Source organism: Martes martes (genome assembly GCF_963455335.1).
Source record: "Martes martes genome assembly, chromosome: 1".
NCBI lineage: Eukaryota > Metazoa > Chordata > Mammalia > Carnivora > Mustelidae > Martes > Martes martes.
Genome location: NC_137888.1, coordinates 164352420 through 164374667, shown reverse-complemented (window position 1 = coordinate 164374667; position 22248 = coordinate 164352420). Strand labels below are relative to the sequence as shown.

The following is a 22248-nucleotide window of genomic DNA, read 5'->3' as shown; positions in this document are numbered from 1 at the left end:
GATCGATTCCTTGATTTCTCTTCCTTCTGTCCTGTTGTTGGTGTACAGAAATGCAGCTGATTTCTTGCATTGATTTTATATCTGACACTTTATTGAATGCCTATATGAGTCCTAGCAGTTTGGGGGTGGAGTCTTTTGGGTTTTCCACATAAAGTATCATATCATCTGCAAAGAGTGATAGTTGACTTCTTCTTTGCCAATTTGGATGCCTTTAATTTCTTTTTGTTGTCTGATTGCTAAGGCTAAGACTCATAGTACTATGTTGAACAGCACTGGTGATAGTGGACAGCCCTGCTGTGTTCCTGACCTTTGGGGAAAAGCTCTCAGTTTTTTTTCCCATTGAGAATGATATTCTCTGTGGGTTTTTCATAGATGGTTTTTATGATATTGAGGTATATCCCTACACTGTGAAGAGTTTTAATCAAGAAAATTTGCTGTACTTTGTCAAATGCTTTTTCTGCATCTATTGAGAGTATCATATGGCTCTTGTCCTTTTCTGTTTATTAATGTAGTGTATCACATTGATCGATTTGCAGATGTTGAACCAACCTTGCAGCCCAGGAATAAATCCCACTTGGTCATGGTGAATAATCCTTTTAATGTATTATTGGGTCCTATTGGCTAGTATTTTCGTGAGAATTTTTGCATCAGTGTTCATCAGGAATATTGGTCTGTAATTCTCTTTTTTGATGGGGTCTTTGTCTTGTTTGCAGATCAAGGTAATTCTGGCTTCATAAAATGAGTTTGGAAGTTTTCCTTCCATTTCTATTTTTTGGAACAGTTTTGGAGAAATGAGCATTAACTCTTTAAATGTTTAGTAGAATGGAAGCCATTTGGCCCTGGGCTCTTGTTTGTTGGGAGATTTTGGATTACTGCTTCAATTTTGTTGTTGGTTATGGGTCTGTTCAGGTTTTCTATTTCTTCCTGGTTCAGTTTTGGTAGTTTATATGTCTCTAGGAATGCATCCATTTCTCCCAAATTGTCTAATTTGCTGGCATATTGTTGCTCATAGTATGTTTTTAAAATTGTATTTCTTCTTGGTGATTGCTCCTCTTTCATTCATGATTTTATTTATGTGGGTCCTTTTTCTTTTCTTTTTACAAAGTCTGGCCAGGGGTTTATCAATTTTATTAAATCTTTCAAAGAACCAGCTCTTAGTTTCATTGATCTGTTCTACTGTTCTTTTGGTTTCTGTTTCATTGATTTCTGCTCTGATCTTTATTATTTCTCTTCTCCTGCTGGGTTAAGGCTTTCTTTGCTGTTGTTTCCCCAGCTCCTTTAGGTGTAGGGTTAGGTTGTGTATTTGAGACCTTTCTTGTTTCTTGAGAAATGCTTGAATTGCTATATACATCCCTCTTAGGACCGCCTTTGCTGCGTCCCGAATATTTTGTATAGTTGTGTTTTCATTTTCATTTGTTTCCATGAATTTTTCCGATTCTTTTTTTTTTTTTAACTTATTTGACAGAGAGAGAGAGAGATCACAAATAGGTGGAGAGGCAGGCAGAGAGAGAGGGGGAAGCAGGCTCCCCACTGAGCTGAGAGCCGGATGTGGGGCTTGATCCCAGGATCCTGAGATCATGACCTGAGCCAAAGGCAGAGGCTTAACCCAATGAGCCACTCAGGTGCCCCTCAATTCTTCTTTAATTTCCTGGTTGACTCATTCATTCTTTAGTACGATACTCTTTAGCTTCCATATATTTGAGTTCTTTCCAACTTTCCTCTTGTGATTGAGCTCGAGATTCAAAGAATTGTGGCCTGAAAATATGCAGGGAATGATCTAAGTCTTTTGGAAACCTAATTTGTGACCCAGGATGTGATCTGTTCTGGAGACTGTTTTATGTGCACTAGAGAAGAATGTGTATTGTGTTGCTTTGGGATGGAATTTTCTAAATATATCCGTGAAGTCCATCTGGTCCAGTGTGTCATTTACAGCCCTTAGTCCCTTGTTGATCTTTTGCTTAGATCATCTGTCCATTTCCGTGATGGGGGTGTTAAAGTCCCCTATTATTATTCTATTATTGTTGATGTGTTTGTTTGATTTTGTTATTAATTGGCTGCTCACATGTTAGGGGCACAAATATTTACAATTGTTAGATATTTTTGTTGGATAGAACCTTTAAGTATGATATTGTGTCCTTCATCTTTTATTACAGTCTTTGGCTTAAAATCTAATTTGTCTGATGTAAAGATTAACACCACAGCTTTTTTTTTTTTTCTTTATGTACATTAGCATGATAAATGGCTTTCCCCCCCTCACTTTAAATCTGGAGGTGTCTTTGGGTCTAAAATGAGTCCATTACAGACAGCATATCGATGGGTCTTACTTTTTTTTATCCAATCTGATACCCTATGTCTTTTGATTGGAGCATTTAGCCCATTTACATTTAGGGTAACTATTGAAAGATATGAATTTAGTGCCTTGTATTGTCTGTAAGGTGCCTATTACTGTATATTGTCTCTGTTCCATTTTGGTCTATGTTACTTTTGGGCTCTCTCTTTGCTTAGAGGACCCCTTTCAATATGTCTTGTGGGCCTGGTTTGGTGATCACAAATTCTTTTAGTTTTTGTTTGCCGTGGAAGATTTTTATCTCTCCTTCTATCAGCCTTACTGAATAAAGTATTCTTGGCTGCATATTTTTTCTTGTTTAGTACCAGATCATGCCAGTCCTGTCTGTCCTCCCAGGTCTCTGTGGATAGGTCTGCTGCAAATCTAATGTTTCTACCTTGTAGGTTACAGACCTCTTGTCCTGAGCTGCTTTCAAAATTTTCTCTTCATCTCTGAGATTTGTAAGTTTTACTATTAAATGTTGGGGTGTTGACCTATTTTTATTGATTTTGAGGGGTTTCTCTGTACCTCCTAGATGTTTATGCCTGTTTCCATTCCCAAATTAGGGAAGTTCTGTTATAATTTGCTCCAATATACCTTCTGCCCCTCTCAATCTTTCTTCTTTTTCTGGGATCCCAATTATTCTAATATTGTTTCATTTTATGGTATCACTTATCTCTCACATTCTTCCCTCATGATCCAGTAGTTGTTTATCTCTCTTTTTCTCAGCTTCTTTATTCTCTATCATTTGGTCTTCTATACCACTAATTCTCTTTTCTGCCTCATTTATCCTAGCAGTCTCCATTAAGAGCCTCCATTTTTTTATTGAGCCTTTTTAAATTTTGACTTGGTTAGATTTCATTTCTCCACAAAGGGATTCTCTACTGTCTTCTATGCTTTTTCAAGCCCAGCTAGTATCTTTACAACCATTATTCTGAACTCTAGTTCCAACATCTTACTGATGTCCATATTGATTAGCTCCCTGGCAGATGGTACTGCCTTTTGCTCTATTTTTTTAGGTCATTTTTTCCGTTTTGTCATTTTGTCCAGAGAAGAATAGATGAATGAGAGAACAAAATGCTAAAAGGGTTACAACAAGCCCAGAGAAATATACACTAAACAAATCAGAAGAGAACTGAAACTGAGAGTAAAAGAAAAAAAAGAAAAAGAAAAGAATATGATCAGGCTGGTGAATGGAACAGAGCCATACATTAGATTTTGGGTGTATTTTGGTCTGTTAGAAGAAACTGCATCCCAAAATTTTAAAGTAAGAAAAACTTATATATACACAGAAATAAAGTTAAATACAATGAAGGGATAGAATATGACTGTAAAAATGAAAATTTAAAAAAATATTTTTAAAAAGGAATTGATAAGAGAAGAAGTTGATTGAAAAAAGAAAAATTAAAAAGAGAGAGAGAGAATGTGATCAGGAGGTGAATAGAACAGAGCCATACACTAGATTTTGGGTATATTTTGGTCTTTTAGAAGAAACAGCATCCCAAAATTTTAAAGAAAGAAAAACTTGTCTATATATATACTGTGTATATATGTATATATACATGGATGTACATATACATATAAATATGCAAAAAATAAAGTTAAATACAATGAAGGGATAGAATATGACTATAAAAATGAAAATTTAAAAATATTTTATTTTTTTATTTTTTTTAAAGATTTTATTTATTTATTTGACACACAGAGAGAGAAATCACAAGTAGGCAGACAGGCAGGCAGAGAGAGAGGGGGAAGCAGGCTCTCTGCTGAGCAGAGAGCCCGATGCGGGACTCGATCCCAGGACCCTGGGATCATGACCTGAGCCAAAGGCAGAGGCTTAACCCACTGAGCCACCCAGGCACCCTAAAAAGATTTTAAAAAAGGATGGGGTGCCTGGGTGGCTCAGTGGGTTAAAGCCTCTGCCTTCGGTTCAGGTCATGATCCCAGGGTCCTGGGATCAAGCCCCATGTTGGGCTCTCTGCTCAGCAGGGAGCCTGGATCTCTCCTCTCTCTCTGCCTGCCTCTCGGCCTGCTTGGGATCTCTGTCTGTCAAATAAACAAATAAAAAATAAAATCTTAAAAAAGGAATTGATAAGATAAAAAGTTGGTTGAAAAAGGAAAGAAGAAATTTTCACAAAAAGAAAAAAGAAAGAAAGAGAAAATTTAAAAATTTAAAGTTGAAGGACTAAAGGATCATGGGGGAAAAGCCATGAATTCTATGAGCTATATGCCCTTAGCACTGGAGTTTTGCATTTCCCATTGATCAGTAAACTTGGTCTTGGCTGGATGTTTTTGCTGATCTTCTGGTGGAGGGGCCTATTGCATTGATTTTCAAATGTCTTTCCGAGGTGGAATTTTAGTGCCCTTGCCAGTGATCCAGGCTAAGTAATCTGCTCCAGTTTACTCTCTGTAGCTTTTGTTCCCTGAAGGCCTTCTGCACAGCTTTAGAGGATGAGATGAAAATGGCGGCCTCCCAATCTCTGACCCCAGATTAACCAAGAACTCTGGGGCCCACTCCTTAGTTAGAGAAAAGCAGTTAATCACTCCTCTCTCCCTGGTCTCTGGCTGCACTCTGTGATCCCTCAGCCTGTGACCGAGCATTTCTGTCTCAGCATATGACCCTGTTTGGAGTCTTCAAATCCAGGAGATTCCTGTGGGGAAGGAAGGGGAGTCTTTCCAGCTCTACTGCTTTGTGGGCCCACTCAAAGAGCAGGGCCCAACAGTGCCATGGATAATGGTTTATGGCAACCCTAGGCTGAAAGCCCACTCCTCTGTTCACTCTGCAGCTGGGTTCCCTGCTCGGATACCTGGGAGCTCTGCCATACTCAGGCACCCCCAGTCTTTCTGTTACCCCCAGGGTCCTGAGACCACACTGTCCCAGCACATGTTCCACAGCACCACTACCCCCCCCCCCCCCACACACACACGCTTAGCCACCAGAGCAAAGTCCCTCACCAGAGAAGACTTCTACAAGTTCTGATTTTGTGCTCCTCTGCTCTATCACTTACTGGTAGCCAGCTAATGGAGACTCTCTCCCTCTGTGGTCTATCTTCCCAAATATTGCCTCAGATTCACTTCTCTGTACCTCCTACCTTGCTCAAAGTCATCATTTTTCTGTTGATAGAGTTGTTGCTAGTCTTTTCTTTGATCTCCAGATAAGGTTGTAGGTTTCAAAATGGTTTGATAACTATCTAGCTGAGTTCCTGAGACCAGATGAAATTTAGGTCTCCTACTCCTCTGTCATCTTGGACCACACCCCCAGATTTATAATTCTTAATGCAGATGTCTTTCAAGCCAGACAGGATTTTTTTTTTTAAGTTACAAAAAATGCATTTATGTTGCCTTTTCTATTTATTGATGTAGTTACTTTACTTGTTCTCTTTATTTCTTCATGTGAATTCAAGTTACTATGTAGTCCCTTTTTGCTTCAGCCTGAAGGACTCCCTTTAGTATTTCTTGTAGGGCATGTTTTCAAGTGAGGAAATCTTGCAATTTTGTTTATCTGGGAAGTTCTTATTTCTCTTTCATTTTTGAATGATAGTTTTTAAAATTTTTTTATTTATTTTTATTTTTATTTATTTTTTTATTTTTTTAGGTATTTTATTTATTCATTTGAGAGAGATAGAGAAAGCACAAGGAGGGGGAGAGGTAGAGGGAGAGGGAGAAGCAGACTCTCCGCTGAGCAGGGAGCCCGATGCGGGACTCGATCCCAGGACCCTGGAATCATGACCTGAGCTGAAGGCAGACACTTAACAGTCTGAGCCACCCAGGCGTCCCTTGAATGATAGTTTTGTGGATATAGAGTTCTTTGTTGATAATCCTCCTTCAGATCTTTGAATACATCTTTCTATAACATATGGCCTCTATGCTTTCTTTCTTTTCTTTTTTTTAAAGGTTTTATTTATTTATTTGACAGACAGATCACAAGTAGGCGGAGAAGCAGGCAGAGAGAGAAGGGAGGAAGCAGGCTCCCCGCTGAGCAGAGAGCCTGATGCGGGACTCGGATCCCAGGACCCTGAGATCATGACCTGAGCCGAAGGCAGCGGCCTTAACCCACTGAGCCACCCAGGTGCCCCTGGCCTCTATGCTTTCTGATGAGAAATCACCTGTTAATTTTATTGAGAATCCCTGTACATGATAAGTTACTTCTCTTTTGTTACTTTCAAAATTCTTTGTCTTTCATCAGTTTTATTATGATATATCTACATATGAATCTCTTTGAATTTGTTTTATTTGGAGTTTGTTGAGCTTCTTGGATGTGTAGGTTAATATTTTTCATCAAATGGGGAAAATATTCTTGCTGTTATTTCTTTAAATATTCTCCATGCTTCTTTCTCTCTCCTCTCTTTGCGACTCCCATATGTTGGTATGCTTGAATGTCCCAGAGCTCTCTGAGGCTCTGTTTTGGTTTTTGGTTTTGTTTTGTTTTGTTGCCTTATGTTGTTTTTCTTTTTCTTTTTTTTTTTTTAAAGATTTTATTTATTTATTTGACGGACAGAGATCACAAGTAGGCAGAGAGGCAGGCAGAGAGAGAGAGAGGCAGAAGCAGGCTCCCCGCTGAGCAGAGAGCCCGATACGGGTCTCAATCCCAGGACCCTGAGATCATGACCTGAGCCAAAGGCAGAGGCTTAACCCACTGAGCCACCCAGGCACCCCAATTGTCTTATATTGTTTTTCTTAACAGCTTTATTGAGGTATGTTTGAAATACAAAATAATGCACACATTTAATATATACAGTTTGATGAGTTTGGACATATGTATACACACATGAAACCATCACCATAATCAAAGTAATAGTTATAGGCATCACTGCCAAAAGTGTCCTTGTGCCTTTTTGTTTTTTTATTGTTGTGTTATTTTGTGGTGAGAACACTTACCATGAGATTTACTATCATAAAAAATTTTTAAGTGTACAATACAGTGTTGTTAAGTATCAGCACTATGTTGTACTGCAGATATCTCAGACTTATTCATCTTGTATAACCGAAACTTTATACCCATTGAATCTGCTCATTTTTATTTACTGTTTTTTTCATTTTGTTCCTCAGCCTTGAAAATCTCAATTGACTCATATTTAAGGTTCAATGATGATTCTTTTTCTGTCTTCTCAAATTTACTGTTAATCTTCTCTAGTAAAATTTCCATTTCAGTTATTGTACTTTTCAACTTCAGAATTTCTACTTGGTTCTTTTTTATACTTTTTATCTTTTTATTGATATTTTCTATTTGATGAGAAATAATTCTCATACTTTCCTATACTTCTTTAGACATGGTTCCTTTTTAGTTCCTTGAATATATTTAAAATAGCTGACTTTTAAATCTTTGTTAAATAAATCCAAGATCTGGGTTTCTTCAGGGGTAGTTTCTATTGATTTCCATATTTTCTTGTTTCTTTGAATATTTTGTAATTTTTGTTGACAACTGAGCATTTTAGATAACAAGTGACAATTCTGGAAGTCAGATTCTCTCCATTCCATGTTTGTTGCTATGTGCTGTTTTAGAACTTCTTAAAACCTCTGAAAAGCATCCAGAGAAAAGGAACACTTTACCTTCAGGGATATAAATGTAAGATTGATGAATGCCTTATAACAAAAAATTGAAGAGAGAAGACAAGGAAATGACATGTTACTTTATTATTTTTTAAATATTTTACTTATTTATTTATTCATGAGAGATAGAGAGACAGAGGCAGAGGGAGAAGCAGGCTCCCCACGGAGCAGGGAGCCCGATGTGGGACTCAATCCCAGGACCCTGGGATCATGACCTGCGCTGAAAGCAGATACATAACCAACTGAGCCACCCAGTGTCCCAGGAAATGACATTTTAAAGTGTGTGGAGGGGGAGTAGTATCATCATAGAGCTATATATCTAGGAAAAATATCTCTCAAAAACAAAATGGATACATCAATTAGTATACACACACACATATATTTGCTTGCTTTGTCAGCTGAGTTGGCTGAGAAACAGTGACAACCCAGTAACAATGAATATACTCAGCACCTGGATCTTGGTTTTGAATAACATTCTCCATAAAAAGTAACTTGGGTTGAAGCAATGTCTGATTCTAGGATTGAAGTAGGTGATATACAGGATGAGCCTAGAACATCTTATAGTCCCAGATAGTGCTGAAGTCCTCAAAAAAGAATAAAACTCAATTAAGAGAGTATTTTCAGAAACTAACTGAAAAACTCCCAGTGGCCAGAGATAGAACAACTTGGACAATAAAGCAAATAAATTAGTATTAGGTTATAAGCCAATGTATAAGAGACATATAAGACATTTTTTAAAAAAATCATAGCATAAAAAAAAAAAAACATCTAGATACCTAGGAAAAAATCTAATAAAAGTTGTTGAAGACCTATATACTGAAAATACTAATTTTCCAATATATTTCCTAAATTTCTGAGAGAACTTTAAGTTTGAAGTAACTGGAAGTTTTTACGATGCTCATTCATTGGAAGATTTAATATTTTTTTACAGCAAAGTGAAAGAAAGAATAACATACAACATACAACAACATGGATAGATCTGATAGATATAATGTTGGGCAAAAGAAGACAGACAAAAGTACCTATTAAATGATCTCATTTATATCAAGGTCAAGAACAATCAAAGCTAATTTGTGGTGACAGGTGAGAACAAGCAGTTATCCTTTGGGAGGTACTGACCGGGGAAGGGGCATAAGTGAGCCCTCTGGGGTATGGATAATGCTCTTCATCTTGGTCTGGTGATGATTTTATGAGTGTATACACATGTAAAAAAGTCACAGAGGCATGTATGTGTCTTGTATATTTTAGACTCTTCTATCAAAACGCTTAAAGAAAATTAAAAAGAGCATTTTAAAAAAATAATGGGAAACCACTGAAAGGGTTAAAGGAGGTGAGTGACATGATCCTATTTAAATTTTAAAAATATGTTTCGGGTGACAACCTACTGGAAGACGGCGGGAGCGGAAGCTGGAAAACCAGGTAAGAGGCTGTACTGCATGGGTCTAGGAAAGAAGTAATGGTTGCTTAGACTGGAACGGAGAGGACGCACTGGAGAGAGGTGTGGGAGCAGATCTGTAAGATAAAGAAGAGCAGAGGGAAGTGTCCCGAATATCTTTTTGGGTATCCACCCTAGGAAATGGAAGACGAACAGCAGAGGAATGCTGGAGGGGGGGTGGAGAATGGAACTAAAACTTGGGGTGGGAGTAGAGCTCTCGAAAAAGATCAGTTGGGAGGGAATTAAGGAATTCCTTAAGTGGGAGGCGAGGTCTGCTGGGAACAGTTGAGGCGGGGCTTGAGAAAGGGGCCTAGAGTTTGCACGTTTGGATAAGAAAAATCTTTTGGGATTAAGGCGCGCATGGAGAGGCGGGAACGTGGCCTTGTGAGGAGTGAGGCGACTGTAAGGACCGGACGGGGGAAGACTGCGAGGCCTAGGATGCCAGCCGGGCACCGCCCAGGAGGCTCGGAAATGCCTGACCTGGAGCGCGGGGATGGGAGGGGGTCGGCCCGGCCTCAGCCTCCAGGCGGAACCAATTGTGACGGCGACGAGGTTTCCCACCGGCGCTACAGAGGTGCCACACGGGAGGGGCGGCGTGCGCCGGCGTCACGCGGCCGCGCGGAATGGGCAGGGCCGAGGCCGAGGCGGCTACGGCGGCGGCGAGTGCTAGAGGCGGCGGCACGACGAGGCCCCTCAGGCCCGACCACCATGAGCACCAAGCAGGTCACTTGCAGGTCGGTGCGCGGCGCCGCGGCGACCGGGAGCGCAAAGCCACTTCATTTCCTTTCTCATCCCCCCAAACCCCCGCGCCGGGCCCCGAGCGGCGGGTGCACCGCAGCCCCACCACCAGGGAAACTGAGGCAGGAGCGGATTCTTGAGAAGTTGCTCAGCTGTTCGCGGTCCGGCTTCTCTACGCGGAGCTCGCGCTGCGGCCGGAGACGGGCACCCGGCGTGTGGGTGGCGGTGTGTTGGGGCGGAGACCCCGGGCGACGGCGGCGCGGGGGCCTTTGGGCTGGAAGAGCATGCTGGCCTGGGCGGTGCAGGGCACTGGGGCCTGGCGGTGGGGGGGTGGGGATCTTGGAACTTAGAGTTTAGCTGGAAAAGGAGATTTGGGTAAAGGGAAGCTAAGTGGTCGTTTACAGATGGGGATACCACGCAGGAATAGGTTGTTGATCGATGATAAGGGCCTCGAAGAAGCTTCGGTCCCGAAAGCGGGCTTCGTTTCCTAAGAGTTTTTAGAACTCTCATGCAACCTAAACTTGCAGAGAGTCGGCAAGTAAGAATTGTGCGGAAAATAATAATGGCGGGTAGCGTTTCCTGGAAGTTGGTGAAGTGCTTCGCATATTTCCAAGTGCTTATATTCACGGTCATTACCCTTAACAGTAACGCTACTGGGCAGGTATGATGTCCATTTTACAGTGCAGGGCATTCGGACTGAAAGAGATTAAGTGATACTCTTACTGAGACACCCATTTACGTGGAGAAATACAACAGTGATGGATGGATGGTATAGAAAATTCAAAACCGGATGCTGCACTGTGGCTGCTCCTGTGAAGCAGAAAGAGCTTGATTGTGTAACACCCTCGTTCCTTGGTGAACCTGTGGCTTACCGATGCTGGGTTCCTAGTCTTACTGAACTGATGCTTGGAGAGTGCAGATTTTATTTTAATGATTGGTTTCAGTAAAACCTGTGTGGGAAACATTACCCCCCAAAATCAGTCGTATGGTTTGGTTATGTAATAAGCCGTTTAAGTATCATCTGTGTTGTTATGGTTCTTCATTAGCATGAATAATTGAGAAGGGACTATGTAAAAAGTTTTCTGTTAGTATTAGTACATATTAACTGTTCAAATAGTTGGCTCAAAGCCCAGGTGGCTTATATGAAGCAGTTGTCAGAAATTTGCACTTAGTATCTATAGAAAATAATTTTGCTTGGTTATTTGTGCTAGAATATCTTTTGTGAAGACATGTGTGTGTTCATTTTTATTTGTATGAAGCAAGTATGCTGAGTAATTATGTAGCACATTCTGATTACTCCTCTTAAGATGTGTCTGCAAAAGAGTACACATTTATATAATGCTTTATAATTGAATCTCAACTCTGTGTAGTATCTAGTTTTACAGACATCTTCTGTTCAGAAGGACTTGAGACTTGCCCCTAACTTCACATCTAAATGCAGGAGCAAAATTTAAATCAAGATCATCTTGGCTTTTTCATTCTGTGCTGGGAGATGGCCTAACCTGAAAACTTTAATTCTCTGTTTCCCAAACAGAGGCATCCTGCAGGATAATATTGCATGTAAAGTCAAGAGTGGGTTGGAATGTAGGAGAGGGGTCACTTCCTAAGTACTAACTGGTGTGGGGGGAGTGGCTGTACTATGTGCTGGGTGCTCTTTGAGGTGCTCTACCAGCCACATCATGTGTAACCCAGTAACCCTCACTGTTCCATAGTTTGTGAAATGGAATCTCAGCACTGAAATGATTGCCCTGGGTCATTCAGCTTCCAAGTGGCCAAGGTGTGGCATCAGAGTCTATACTTTAATTGACTGGATGGCTCCAAATAAATGTGGGAGATGCTAAAGTTTCTTCACTGCAGGGATTTTTAAAGCTTTTCATATGCACATTTGAAAGGAAAATGCATGCAGAAACATAGAAACTAAAAGAAGTTTACTTGCGAAAGGGTCTGAAGGAGTCGGATCTCACAAGGATTGCCTTACCAAATAAAAAACAGAACACTTAAAGATTTATTTATTAGATAAATAAATAAATTTGATTTATCTGAGGGTGCAAATTGGTTTTTTGGTTTGTTTTCCTGGCTGTGGGATGTGATGTACATGCTTATTCTGAATAGCAGCAACACAAAGTGTTAGTTTTGCTTCTATTCTGATACACAGATGTTTCTCCAAGAGATGGGTATGAGATGCTAGGATTCCCAGTTAAGGACAAAGACATTCCATATGTTTATTGCTTGGAATGGCAAGAATGGCTGCTCACACAATTGTGCTGTCAGTCAGCTCTCCTGATTTCTCAGCATGCCACTCTAATCAGAATCTCAAGTTGGGAGTTATTTTTTGCTGATTCTTCTTGCTAACCATTTCCCTGTGTCTTCCAATCTTTTTTCAAAGCACTGGTGCAGGCCTTTATGCCTGCTTTCTTTTCTACCGCCTCTTGTGATAGAGGTCCCTTTGTCTTATCATCACTAGGTGAAGACCTAGAATTTGTTTCCTTAGAGCACCAAGCTTAGAACTTTTAATTCTTTGGAAGTCACAAAACATAAAAGACCTTGTCAGCAATAGGTAGTAGAAGAGCTTGAGTTCTGGAGTTGGGCAGTTCTGGATTCTGATACTGGTACCACCTGTGCCACAACTTCCTCACCTGTAAAATGGACTTGGTAATGCCCAACTAGCCAGGTTGGCTAACAGATTAGATAGTAACAACAAATGATCATGTTTGTGTGGTAGGCTAAGCACTTACACGCATTGTCTCAGCCAAACCTTAGAGTAGTCTATCATTGCAGTCTATGAAGTACAATTATATTATGGATGGGGAAATTTAAATAACTTGCTCAAGTTCATATAGCAAGTTCTCAGATTTCAGAGTGTTGACCACTATACTATACTTCATCCCTACTTCTTATACATTTATTTCAGGTCTGCCACTGGGCCCAGCATTAACAAACAATCCCTTTCCCCCTCAGCAGATCTGTTATTACATGCAGTACAACCATAAAATTTAAGTCTGAAAATATGTAGAGAAATAGAAAAAAAAAGTGACACTGAGAATGCAGATTACCCATATACTCAGATATGATATGCAGAAGCATTTTGTTAGAGATATGCTCTGTTGAAAGGTGGGTAAGAAACTGGATTGATTTTGTTTGACTCAGCCCTCAGCTGCAGTTAGATCTGCTAGTGGTTCTATGGCTAGAAGTGAGCCCAGTGTCCTTTGCAACATATAATAGCTGCAGTGTCTGAAATAGTCCTTTGAAGTCACCCAGCATAAAAGACCCTTTTGGAGTGTCCCCCAGAAATCTCCCTACTCTGGGTCTCCAGCTATGCACTTCCCTCTCCCAATTACCTGCCCCCACTCCCTACCCCCACCCCAATTCATGTCTCAGTCTTCTCTCTAGGAAGATAGAAGGGATGGTTTCACCATTAAGAAGATTGAGCTGTTGGAAGTTCATTACAGGGTGCTATATGAAAGAGGCCTGGGGGCACCTGAGTGGCTCAGTGGGTTAAGCATCTGCCTTCAGCTCAGGTCATGCTTCCAGGGTCCTGGGCTAGAACCCCGCATGTGGCTCCCTGTTCAGCGGGGTGTCTGCTTCTCCCTCTCCCTCTGTCACTCCCCTCATTTGTGTGCTCTTTCTCTCTGTCAAATAAATAAATTCTTGAGGAAAGAAAAAGAAAGAGGCCTGGATTAAGCTTAGTATAACATAGATGGGGATAGATAGCTCTAAGCCATTGACAAAATGCCCCAAAGGACAAGCAAGATATGTTCAAGCTACTTTTGTGTTTGTCACTGGGGAGTGAAAATGATGACATATACTACAAAAATAGTACTGAGCCGGTTTCATCTCTTATATAACTCTTGTTTCATGATCCCCTTTCTTGAAGACACTGATGGTGGTCTAGAAGTTATTTTTGAAGCTGTTTAAATCTCCGCTTAATCACTTACAGAAGTGAAATGGCTTACATGAAGTCACCAGTTTATAGGTGGCAAAACTAACTAGAAGCTTTAGTTGGTGGTTAAATATTTGTTTTCTTAATGAGAAAGATAGTGAGTGGGGTTTGAAAGGCAGGTTGTCTGAACAGGACTTAGGGGAGGCAGTAGAATTATAAAAAGGCACCCTTTTAGGACCACCACTAAGAATCTGTCCCTTTGCATGCTTGGTTAACAAATAGTATTTGGTAAAAAAACCTCTGGTAGTCTCCTACCCGCCACGTTCCCTCCCCCGCCCCTCCTTTTTAAGGAACTCTTCTTGTTTAGTTTCCCCAAAATAAACTATTGAAGTATTTACTAGATCTTACTTTTGTGGAACTGTTTTTAGCCACTTTGAGCCTGTTCTCTTCCAGTATTTGAGTTTACTAATCCTCTTTGTCATTCAGAGTTGGCTCTTGGTGCTGATTTTTTTTACTTTTATACCTTCAAAGATTGCCATATTTAAGAACTATTGAAATAATGTAGTCTTATAGCATTTCTCAGAATTATTCAACTCTTTAGGAATATAATATACTTTTTTGCCCAGGACTCTTACATCCAGAGATTGGCTAGAAAGACCCACAGGACTCCACGTGTATAGTTCTACTGCAAGCTAAGATTTACTACTGTGATAAAGTAAGAAGTCATGGCTAGGTCATATGGGAAAAAGGCACAGGTAGCCTCTGGAGGAACCTGTGTGCAGGCTTCCTGCCTTCACTCCTTCCCATAAAAGGTTACAGAGCATACTTTTCCCCCAGCAACAGAAATGCAGCAACATGTGCCTAAAGAAGCCCATTAAAGATTCAGTGCCCAGGCTGGTCACCTTCTGCTTAGCATCTACCGAAATTCCAGACTCCCAGAAGGAAAGCAGATGTCAGCATAAACCACATTGTAGAGTGTGAAGACAGTGAGCCAGTCATATCACTTAGGGAAATTTTCTAACCATGTAGTGAAACTATTTATCAGTCATGCTCCAGAGGCTAGGCAGGGACCAACTTGTAAATAGGCTTTTCTAAGGATAGCAGGCTCAGACTTGCTGCATTAACTCTTTTCTGCACACTTTTAAAGTCAATACTATGGATGAAAAGATCCTTTTGGTATAGGCCTTTTTTTAAAGTTCCTTTTAAGTTTTCTAACAAAAAAAAAAAAAAACCACCTTTTTGTATAGTTTGTCAGGTTCTGTGCCCTTTTTTTTTTTTTTTTTTTTTTTGAAGTTAACCTACATCCACCTTAAAGCAAGTTACTGTATAGCCTGTGATCTAGTGGAAGACTCCCAACAGGGAGTTGCCTGGGAAAAACCTAGCTGATGACCTAGGAAAAACCCTATAGGATGGCACCTCTGTATAGTCACAATAAGTCATAGGATCCTGTTCTCATCATTGTAGGCTCAGAAGTTTTATTCTGTTGGTGTACTTAGAGGTGACTCTGCTAGCTAAATTCAAGAGAGACCTAAAAATTAGATACCCTTTTCTCATTTTCCTGAGAGAAAAGGAAGTTTTAGGGGGCCTGGCCAATAGTTCCTCTGCTTTTGGGAAGATGAACAGGTGAGGAAAGTTGAAAGTATGTTTAGTGAGTCAGGAAGGGTTGATGGTCTTCAAATCTTGTGGCCTCCAGCTAAGGCAGCCTCCCAGGCCAATCACAGAGGCTGATGTGCAGCATGAATTGTCACTTGTGTTATCTGGCTTCCTTTGTCTGGAAAGGGCAGTCTGGGTCTCTCAGGCCTTCCTGACTTACCTTAGAGACCTTCCTTCTGTTGCCAAGCCTATCTCCAGTTCCAGGCACAGCCATGTAATTGGTTAGGTTTAGGCTTTCTATGTTCAGTCACATTTAGTGATGTTCCAGCTGTGCCTTTCTGAAGCTGTTCCCAGGCTTTCTTCATTAGAGACCAGATATGTTCCCAACTGTGTCTAAGAGGACTCGCTCTCTCCAGTCAGAGGCCTCAGACTAGGAAGCACCGTAGTTTGTGGCTGCCACTAGTGAGTCTTCTGGGTCGAGGGAGGCAAAGTGCACAGTAGGCTGGAGGGTGAGGTCTTCCTGGGCTGGTCCACAAAGGAAGGCGGCTTATAACAGTTCAGTGCACTGAAAGATGGTGTGCAGTGTTTTTGACAGAGGCCACAGCATGGGCAATGGCAGAGTGACAGGGAAGTCATGGTAGGAGAAGGTCAGGGCTATCTGGGAAGATTGGAGTTGGGGTCCCCATCCTAGCAGTTTGACCCTCTGTATGTAAGTTATCGCCTCTCTTTGAGTCTCTTTGAGTCTCAGCATTTGAGAGTTCATTCTGCCCATTAGTTAACTTTTGTATATGTTTGAAATTTCCATAAAATATTTTTTTAAGTAAGTTAAAACATGGGTTCACAGATAAAGCTCCTTTACAAAGCAACCTCCTGACAGGCTCTTTCCCTGCACTTTCAGCCCTCTCCAAATCTGTCTTCCACCCTGTGGCTCATGTGGCTTTTTCTGAAAAAAGCCTGGGAAAGGGTGTGTGTAATAACCATAAAAGATGCTTCCGAAATAGTGCATGTTTGGTTCCAGGCCACCGTGATATAGCAAATTTTGCAATAAAGTGAGTCAAATGAACCTATTTGGTCTCCCAGCATATATAAAAGTTATGTTTATAATGTAGTCTATTAAGTGTGCAGTAGCATTATGTCTAAAATCACGCACATACCTTAATTTAAAAATTGTTTCTTGATAAATTCTAACCATCCTCTGAACTTTCAGCAAGTTGTAATCTTTTTGCTGGTGGAGCGTATGGTCTCAGTGTTGTTGGCGGCTGACCGGTCACGGTGGGTATTGCTGAAGGCTAGGGTGGCTGTGGCCGTTTCTCAGAATAAGACAATAAAAGTTGTCACATTGATTGACTCTTCCTTTCACAAACAGTTTCTCTGTGGCATGTGATGCCGTTTGATAGCTTTCTACCCACAGTAGAACTTCTTTCAAAATTGGAGTCCCTCCTCTCAAACCCCTCCACCACTTTATCAGCTGAGTTTATGTCATATTCTAGATCTTTGTTGTCATCTCAGCAGTCTTCACAGCATCTGCAATAAGAGCAGATCTCACAAAACCACTTTCTTTGCTCATCCATAAGAAGCAACTCATCCGTTCAAGTTTGATCACGAGTTCACAGCAATTCAGTCATGTCTTCAGGCTCCACTTCTGATTATAGTTCTTTTGCTGTTTTCACCATATCTGCAGTTGCTTCCTCCAGGGAAGTCCTGAACCCCTTAAAGTCCTCCATGAGAGTCAGAATCAGCTTCTTTCAGACTCCTATTAATGTTGATAATCTGACTTTCTCCCACAAATCACAAATGTTCTTAATAGAATCTAGAATGGGGAATCCTTACTGGAAGGTTCTCAATGGACTTTGCCAAGCTCCACCAGAGGAACCATTATCTATGGCAGCAGTACCTTTACACAGTCTATTTCTTAAATAAGAAAACTTGAAAACTGAAATCACTCCCTGGTCGCTAGGCTATAGAATGGATGTTGTAGTAGCAGGCATGAAAACAACATGATTCTCGTACATCTCCACCAAAACTCTTGGGTAACCAGGTGCATTGTCAGTGGGCAATAGTATTTTGTCAGAAATCTTTTTTTCTGAGCAGCAGGTCTCAACAGTGGACTTAAAAAAATTCAGTAAAACACATTGTAAACAGATGTGTTGTCATTCAGGCTTTGTTGTTCTATTTATAGAGAACAGGCAAAGTAGATTTAGCATAATTCTTAAGGGCCCTAGGATTTTCTGCATGATAAATGAGCACTGGCTTCAATTTCATGTCACCAGCTGCATTAGATCCTAACAACAGAGTCAGTCTGCCTTTTGAAGCTCTGAAGCCAGGCACTGACTTCTCTCTAGCTCTGAGAGTCCTCGATGGCCTCCTCTTCAACTGGAAGGCTGTTTCATGGGCACTGGAAATCTGTCGTTTAGGGCAGCCACCTTCATTCGTGATCTCAGCGAGATCTGGACGACATGCTGCAGCTTCTGCACCAACACTGGCTGCTTCACTTGCTCTTTTCTGTCACGGAGACAGCGTCTCTCCTTCACCCTCGTGAACCACCTCAGCCAGCTTCCCACTTCTCTTCTGCAGCTTCCGCACCTCGCTGAGCCTTCACAGAATGACAGGGAGAGGGCCTTGCTCGCCATGAGGCTCTGGCTAAGGGAATGTTGTGGCTGGTGTTATCTTCTCTCCAGACCACTACAACCTTCTCTGTATCAGCATTCAGGTTGTTAAACTTTCTTAACCATTTGTGTGTTCACTGGAATAGCACTTTCAGTTTCCTTCAAGAACTTTTCCTTTGCCTTCACAACTTGGCTAACTCTTGGGTCCAAGAGGCCTAGCTTTTGGTCTGTCTCAGTTTTCAGCATGCCTTTCTCACGAAGTTGAATGATATCTGGCTTTTAATGTAAAGTGAGAGGCTTGTGACTCTTCATTTCATTTGAACAGTTAGAGGTCACTATAGGGTTATTAATTGGCCAAGTTTCAGTATTGTGTGTCAGGGAATAGGGAGCCACCCAAGGAGAGGGGAGAGAGATGAGGAACGGCCTGTTGGTGGAGGAGTCAGAACACACATTTATTGGTTACATTCCCCATCGCATATGGACAGTGTTCATGGTACCCCAAAACAATTACAATAGCAACATCAAAGATCACTGAGTATAGATCACCATAACAAGTATAATAATAATGACAAAGTTTAAAGTATTGTAGGAATTACCAAAATGTGACACAGAGACATGATGTGAGTGAATGCTGTTGGAAAACGGCACCATGCTCGAAACAGTCTTGCCACAAACCTCCAATTTATAAAATGTAGTATCTGCAGAGACAATAAAAGGAAGAAGTATGCCTGTAAACAGTTTTCCTTGTGACAGGAGTCTCAGAACCTTTCCTCTGCTACTGTGTGTTGTAAATCTCTGAGAAAGAACAGACTGTGCCATTTCCTAAGTTGACTTGACTATGGGTCCTTTGTTATCCTTCATTTTAAGATGCAGTCATCAGTATTTCAGCTGACACCAGGGTAACTCGGAGCACAATTAAATGATACTCCAGCCTCGTCTTTTGGCAGGTTTGTTTGTGCTCCCTCACAGTGCCTCCCTTCTGTGCATTTTTCTTGCTCTCTTCTCTCTCCTCTGTCCTATGGGCACCTGTACCACTTTGCAGACTGTGCTTGGGCCTGACCTCCTCTGGGATGTTGGCCCTCTCAGTTCAGTTCCTGGTATGTGTCTCCTCAACACTCTGCATGCTTTGTGATAAGGCACAGGTCACTGTTGTAACTCAGCTTAATTGTCATTGTGCTTTACGACCCCTAGGTAGTGTAATTTTCATTTTATAGATCAAGATAGTGAGGCATGGGGAAGTTTATTTTGTGACTTGCCCTTATACAGCAGGGCTGGATATTGGGTCTAGGTCTCTGATTCCTTTATAACCATACCCTTTACGTTCCATGAGAACAGAGAGAACAGTTTTTCAGAGTATTTGCTCAATTTTGAGTCTCACATTTACATATGTAACATCTCAAATCAAGAGGGTATATCTTAAAACAAATTTATGGGGTTTTTCTTCCAGGAAACTGTCATTAAATAAGTTGTGATGCATCAAAAATCATTGTGTCTTAGAATCAAGGAAATATGTCTATCTCCAGTGCCTAATAGAGCCTTGATACATAATACATGTATAATAAGCATTTGTATGCTAGATTCAAGAAATATGGTGGTTTTATATAGCGAAGTGTACCTCTGGAAGTTCTATGCCTCTGCTTATCTCTTCAGATATTTTATGCATGGTGTGTGTCGGGAAGGAAACCAGTGCCTGTTCTCACATGACTTGGCGAACAGCAAGCCATCCACCATCTGCAAATACTATCAGAAGGGCTACTGCGCCTATGGGACTCGTTGCAGGTAAGAGCCCCACAGCTGCTCCCAGCTGTTCTATCAGCTTAAATACTATCAGGGACTTGGATCCTTCATTTGGAGCATGGGTGTTGATGAGGGGAAAATTTTTCTTTTTAAGATTTATTTATTTTAGAGAGCATAGGGGGTAAGGGGCAGAGAGGGAGGGAGAAAGAGATTTCCAAACTGGCTCCATGCCCTGTGCAGAGCCCAATGGCAGGGCTCAGTCTCCTGACCCTCAGATCATGACCTCAGCTAAAATCAAGAGTCAGATGCCTAACTAAGCCACCCAGGAGCCCTGATGAGCGGAAAATTCTAATTTGAAAGTAATTTAACAATAAAAAGTACAGAAGATAATTTTGAAATCTGTTTCATTATAATGAAAGTAATTTTAATTTTTCAAAACACTTTTCAGACCTTATTCTTATGAGTCTCTTACAAAATTTTACTCTCTCTATATATATAGATAGATAGATAGATATAGATATATAGATATATATGTACCTATCTATGTATATATCTTTTCTCCTCACTTAACATGTCACAAGCTTTTCTCTAAGCTGCTACTTTATTTCCTAACTGTAATTTTATGTTTCATAATGTTAGCATACCATCATTTTATTAACTGTTCTTCTCTTAGATAGTTAAGTGGTTTCCAGTTTTGTTTTGTTTTGTTTTGTTTGCTATGAATACCCTTGCAGTGAAGATTTCTATGCATATAGAGGCTGCCTTTTCCCTCACTCACATCTATAGGCAAGTTTTGTAGATTCTAAACAGGAAAACATTCCGAAAACCTGTTCAAGTGCTTTTATAGTGAAGGACTGGTATGTTCTTTCCTGTGCTGAGTGGAGGCTATAGAAGTTGCCCACCCACCCCAAACCCCCCACCCACCTACCCCCAGCCAGTGCGTGTCCCAGAGAGACAGTCCAGGAAAGGCCGGTCTCAAGCTCTTAACACTGGCCGTCATTAACTTTTGGGGGACTCCTGCCAGAAGAAAATGACTTGGGTGTCAGGATACTTCACTTCAACATCGTACTGGAATTTTCAGGATTTCTGTGTGTGACCTGGGGTATTTTGTCCTCCAAGGACACTTAAGCGTGGTGATAGACAGCAGTGTACCTATACCACTCACTCTGAATTACCAGGCATTTCTTACTAATTGATAAGCCTTTTATCATTTAAAATATGGGAAAAGATCGTCTCATTCTCCACCTCCACAAGTGGAGCAGAGGAAAAGATGGTCCACGTCTAGGGAGTGTGGGAGACATGTGCAGGTAGTGTGTCCCTAATGCATTTGCTGTGCATTTTGTTTAGATACGATCACACAAGGCCTTCTGCTGCAGCTGGTGGTGCCGTGGGCACCATGCCCCACGGCGTGCCCTCTCCAGGTTTCCACAGTGCTCACCCTGCTTCCGACCTCACTGCATCTATTGTGAAAACGAACTTACATGAGCCTGGGAAACGGGAAAAAAGAACACTGGTACTTAGAGACCGAAGTGAGTGAACAGAGTCATTTCGTTGTTTCTTTTGGAAAAGCAGTCCTGTTTGTGATGTTCCTTTCTGGCCCTCTCTTGTCAGAGGGCTCCTGACCTAGTCCCCTTGCCCGCTGTTCAAGTGTAGACACCAGACCTGTCCTGAGAAGAGCTTCCTTTGGCTACAGAGCGTTCAGGTGATGTGTTCTGCCTGCATTCTGGGCCCACTGCCAAGTCTGGCCTGACAAGACATAAAAAGGGTCCTTTTGTCAGTGTGTAACTGCTGTCTCCATGGGGTGGTTCCCCAGTTCTGAGAAGCACCAGGCAGCTCATCTCAAACCTGCATAATTTGATAAAGAGCATGTTTCACTGTTTTACTTCTAGGTCAGCTCCTAGTCTTAGTTACTGTGCTCAGCCAGTTTGGTGTCTTCAGTTGCAGCTTTGGTAATAGAGCAGCATATTGGGGTTTGGGGAGGAAGTAGACTACAGATCATAAAACTTATTTTTATTGGTTGGTCCTCAGCAAGTAAAGGGATTTCTGGTTCTTGGAATTGTGTGGCATAAGCTAGGTAGATTCCATTCTAAGCAAACAATCGTGCTAGTCAAATGTCCTCTCTTAAGAGGCCAGAAGTGAATATGGTGGGAAGGAGGCCTAGAGGGGTTTGACACTGGTCTCAGGACCCAAAGACTCACTACATTTTCATTCTAGTTTACTCTATGATAGGTGTCTTTACTAATATAAAGGAAAGTGCTGTATTTTATTGACTTCATTCTAAATTCCCATTGACTTATATTTTGGTGTTTAAAAAAATTACCATTATTATCATTTTTTAAGTGTTAACTGGTCAACGGGTTGACATTTCCATATTTGTCATTTT

The 22248-nt window shown here is 41.1% G+C and overlaps 1 protein-coding gene across 4 annotated transcripts in view; it reads left to right on the top strand.

Annotated features, from left to right (window-relative positions):
* Nucleotides 1-22248, top strand: part of MKRN2 (makorin ring finger protein 2) — a 58172-nt gene that overhangs the window by 24669 nt on the left and 11255 nt on the right. The window contains exons 1-4 of one of the 4 annotated variants that reach the window (XM_080814849.1): nt 10022-10045; nt 16730-16794; nt 19779-19907; nt 21213-21394. In XM_080814849.1, coding sequence (XP_080670975.1) covers nt 16760-16794; nt 19779-19907; nt 21213-21394 — 346 coding nt within the window. In that variant the 5' untranslated portion in view covers nt 10022-10045; nt 16730-16759. Of the gene's footprint in view, nt 1-9278; nt 9296-9896; nt 10046-16729; nt 16795-19778; nt 19908-21212; nt 21395-22248 lie in introns of those variants that run through there. The other 3 variants (XM_080814851.1, XM_080814850.1, XM_080814852.1) reach the window with 3 other exon arrangements.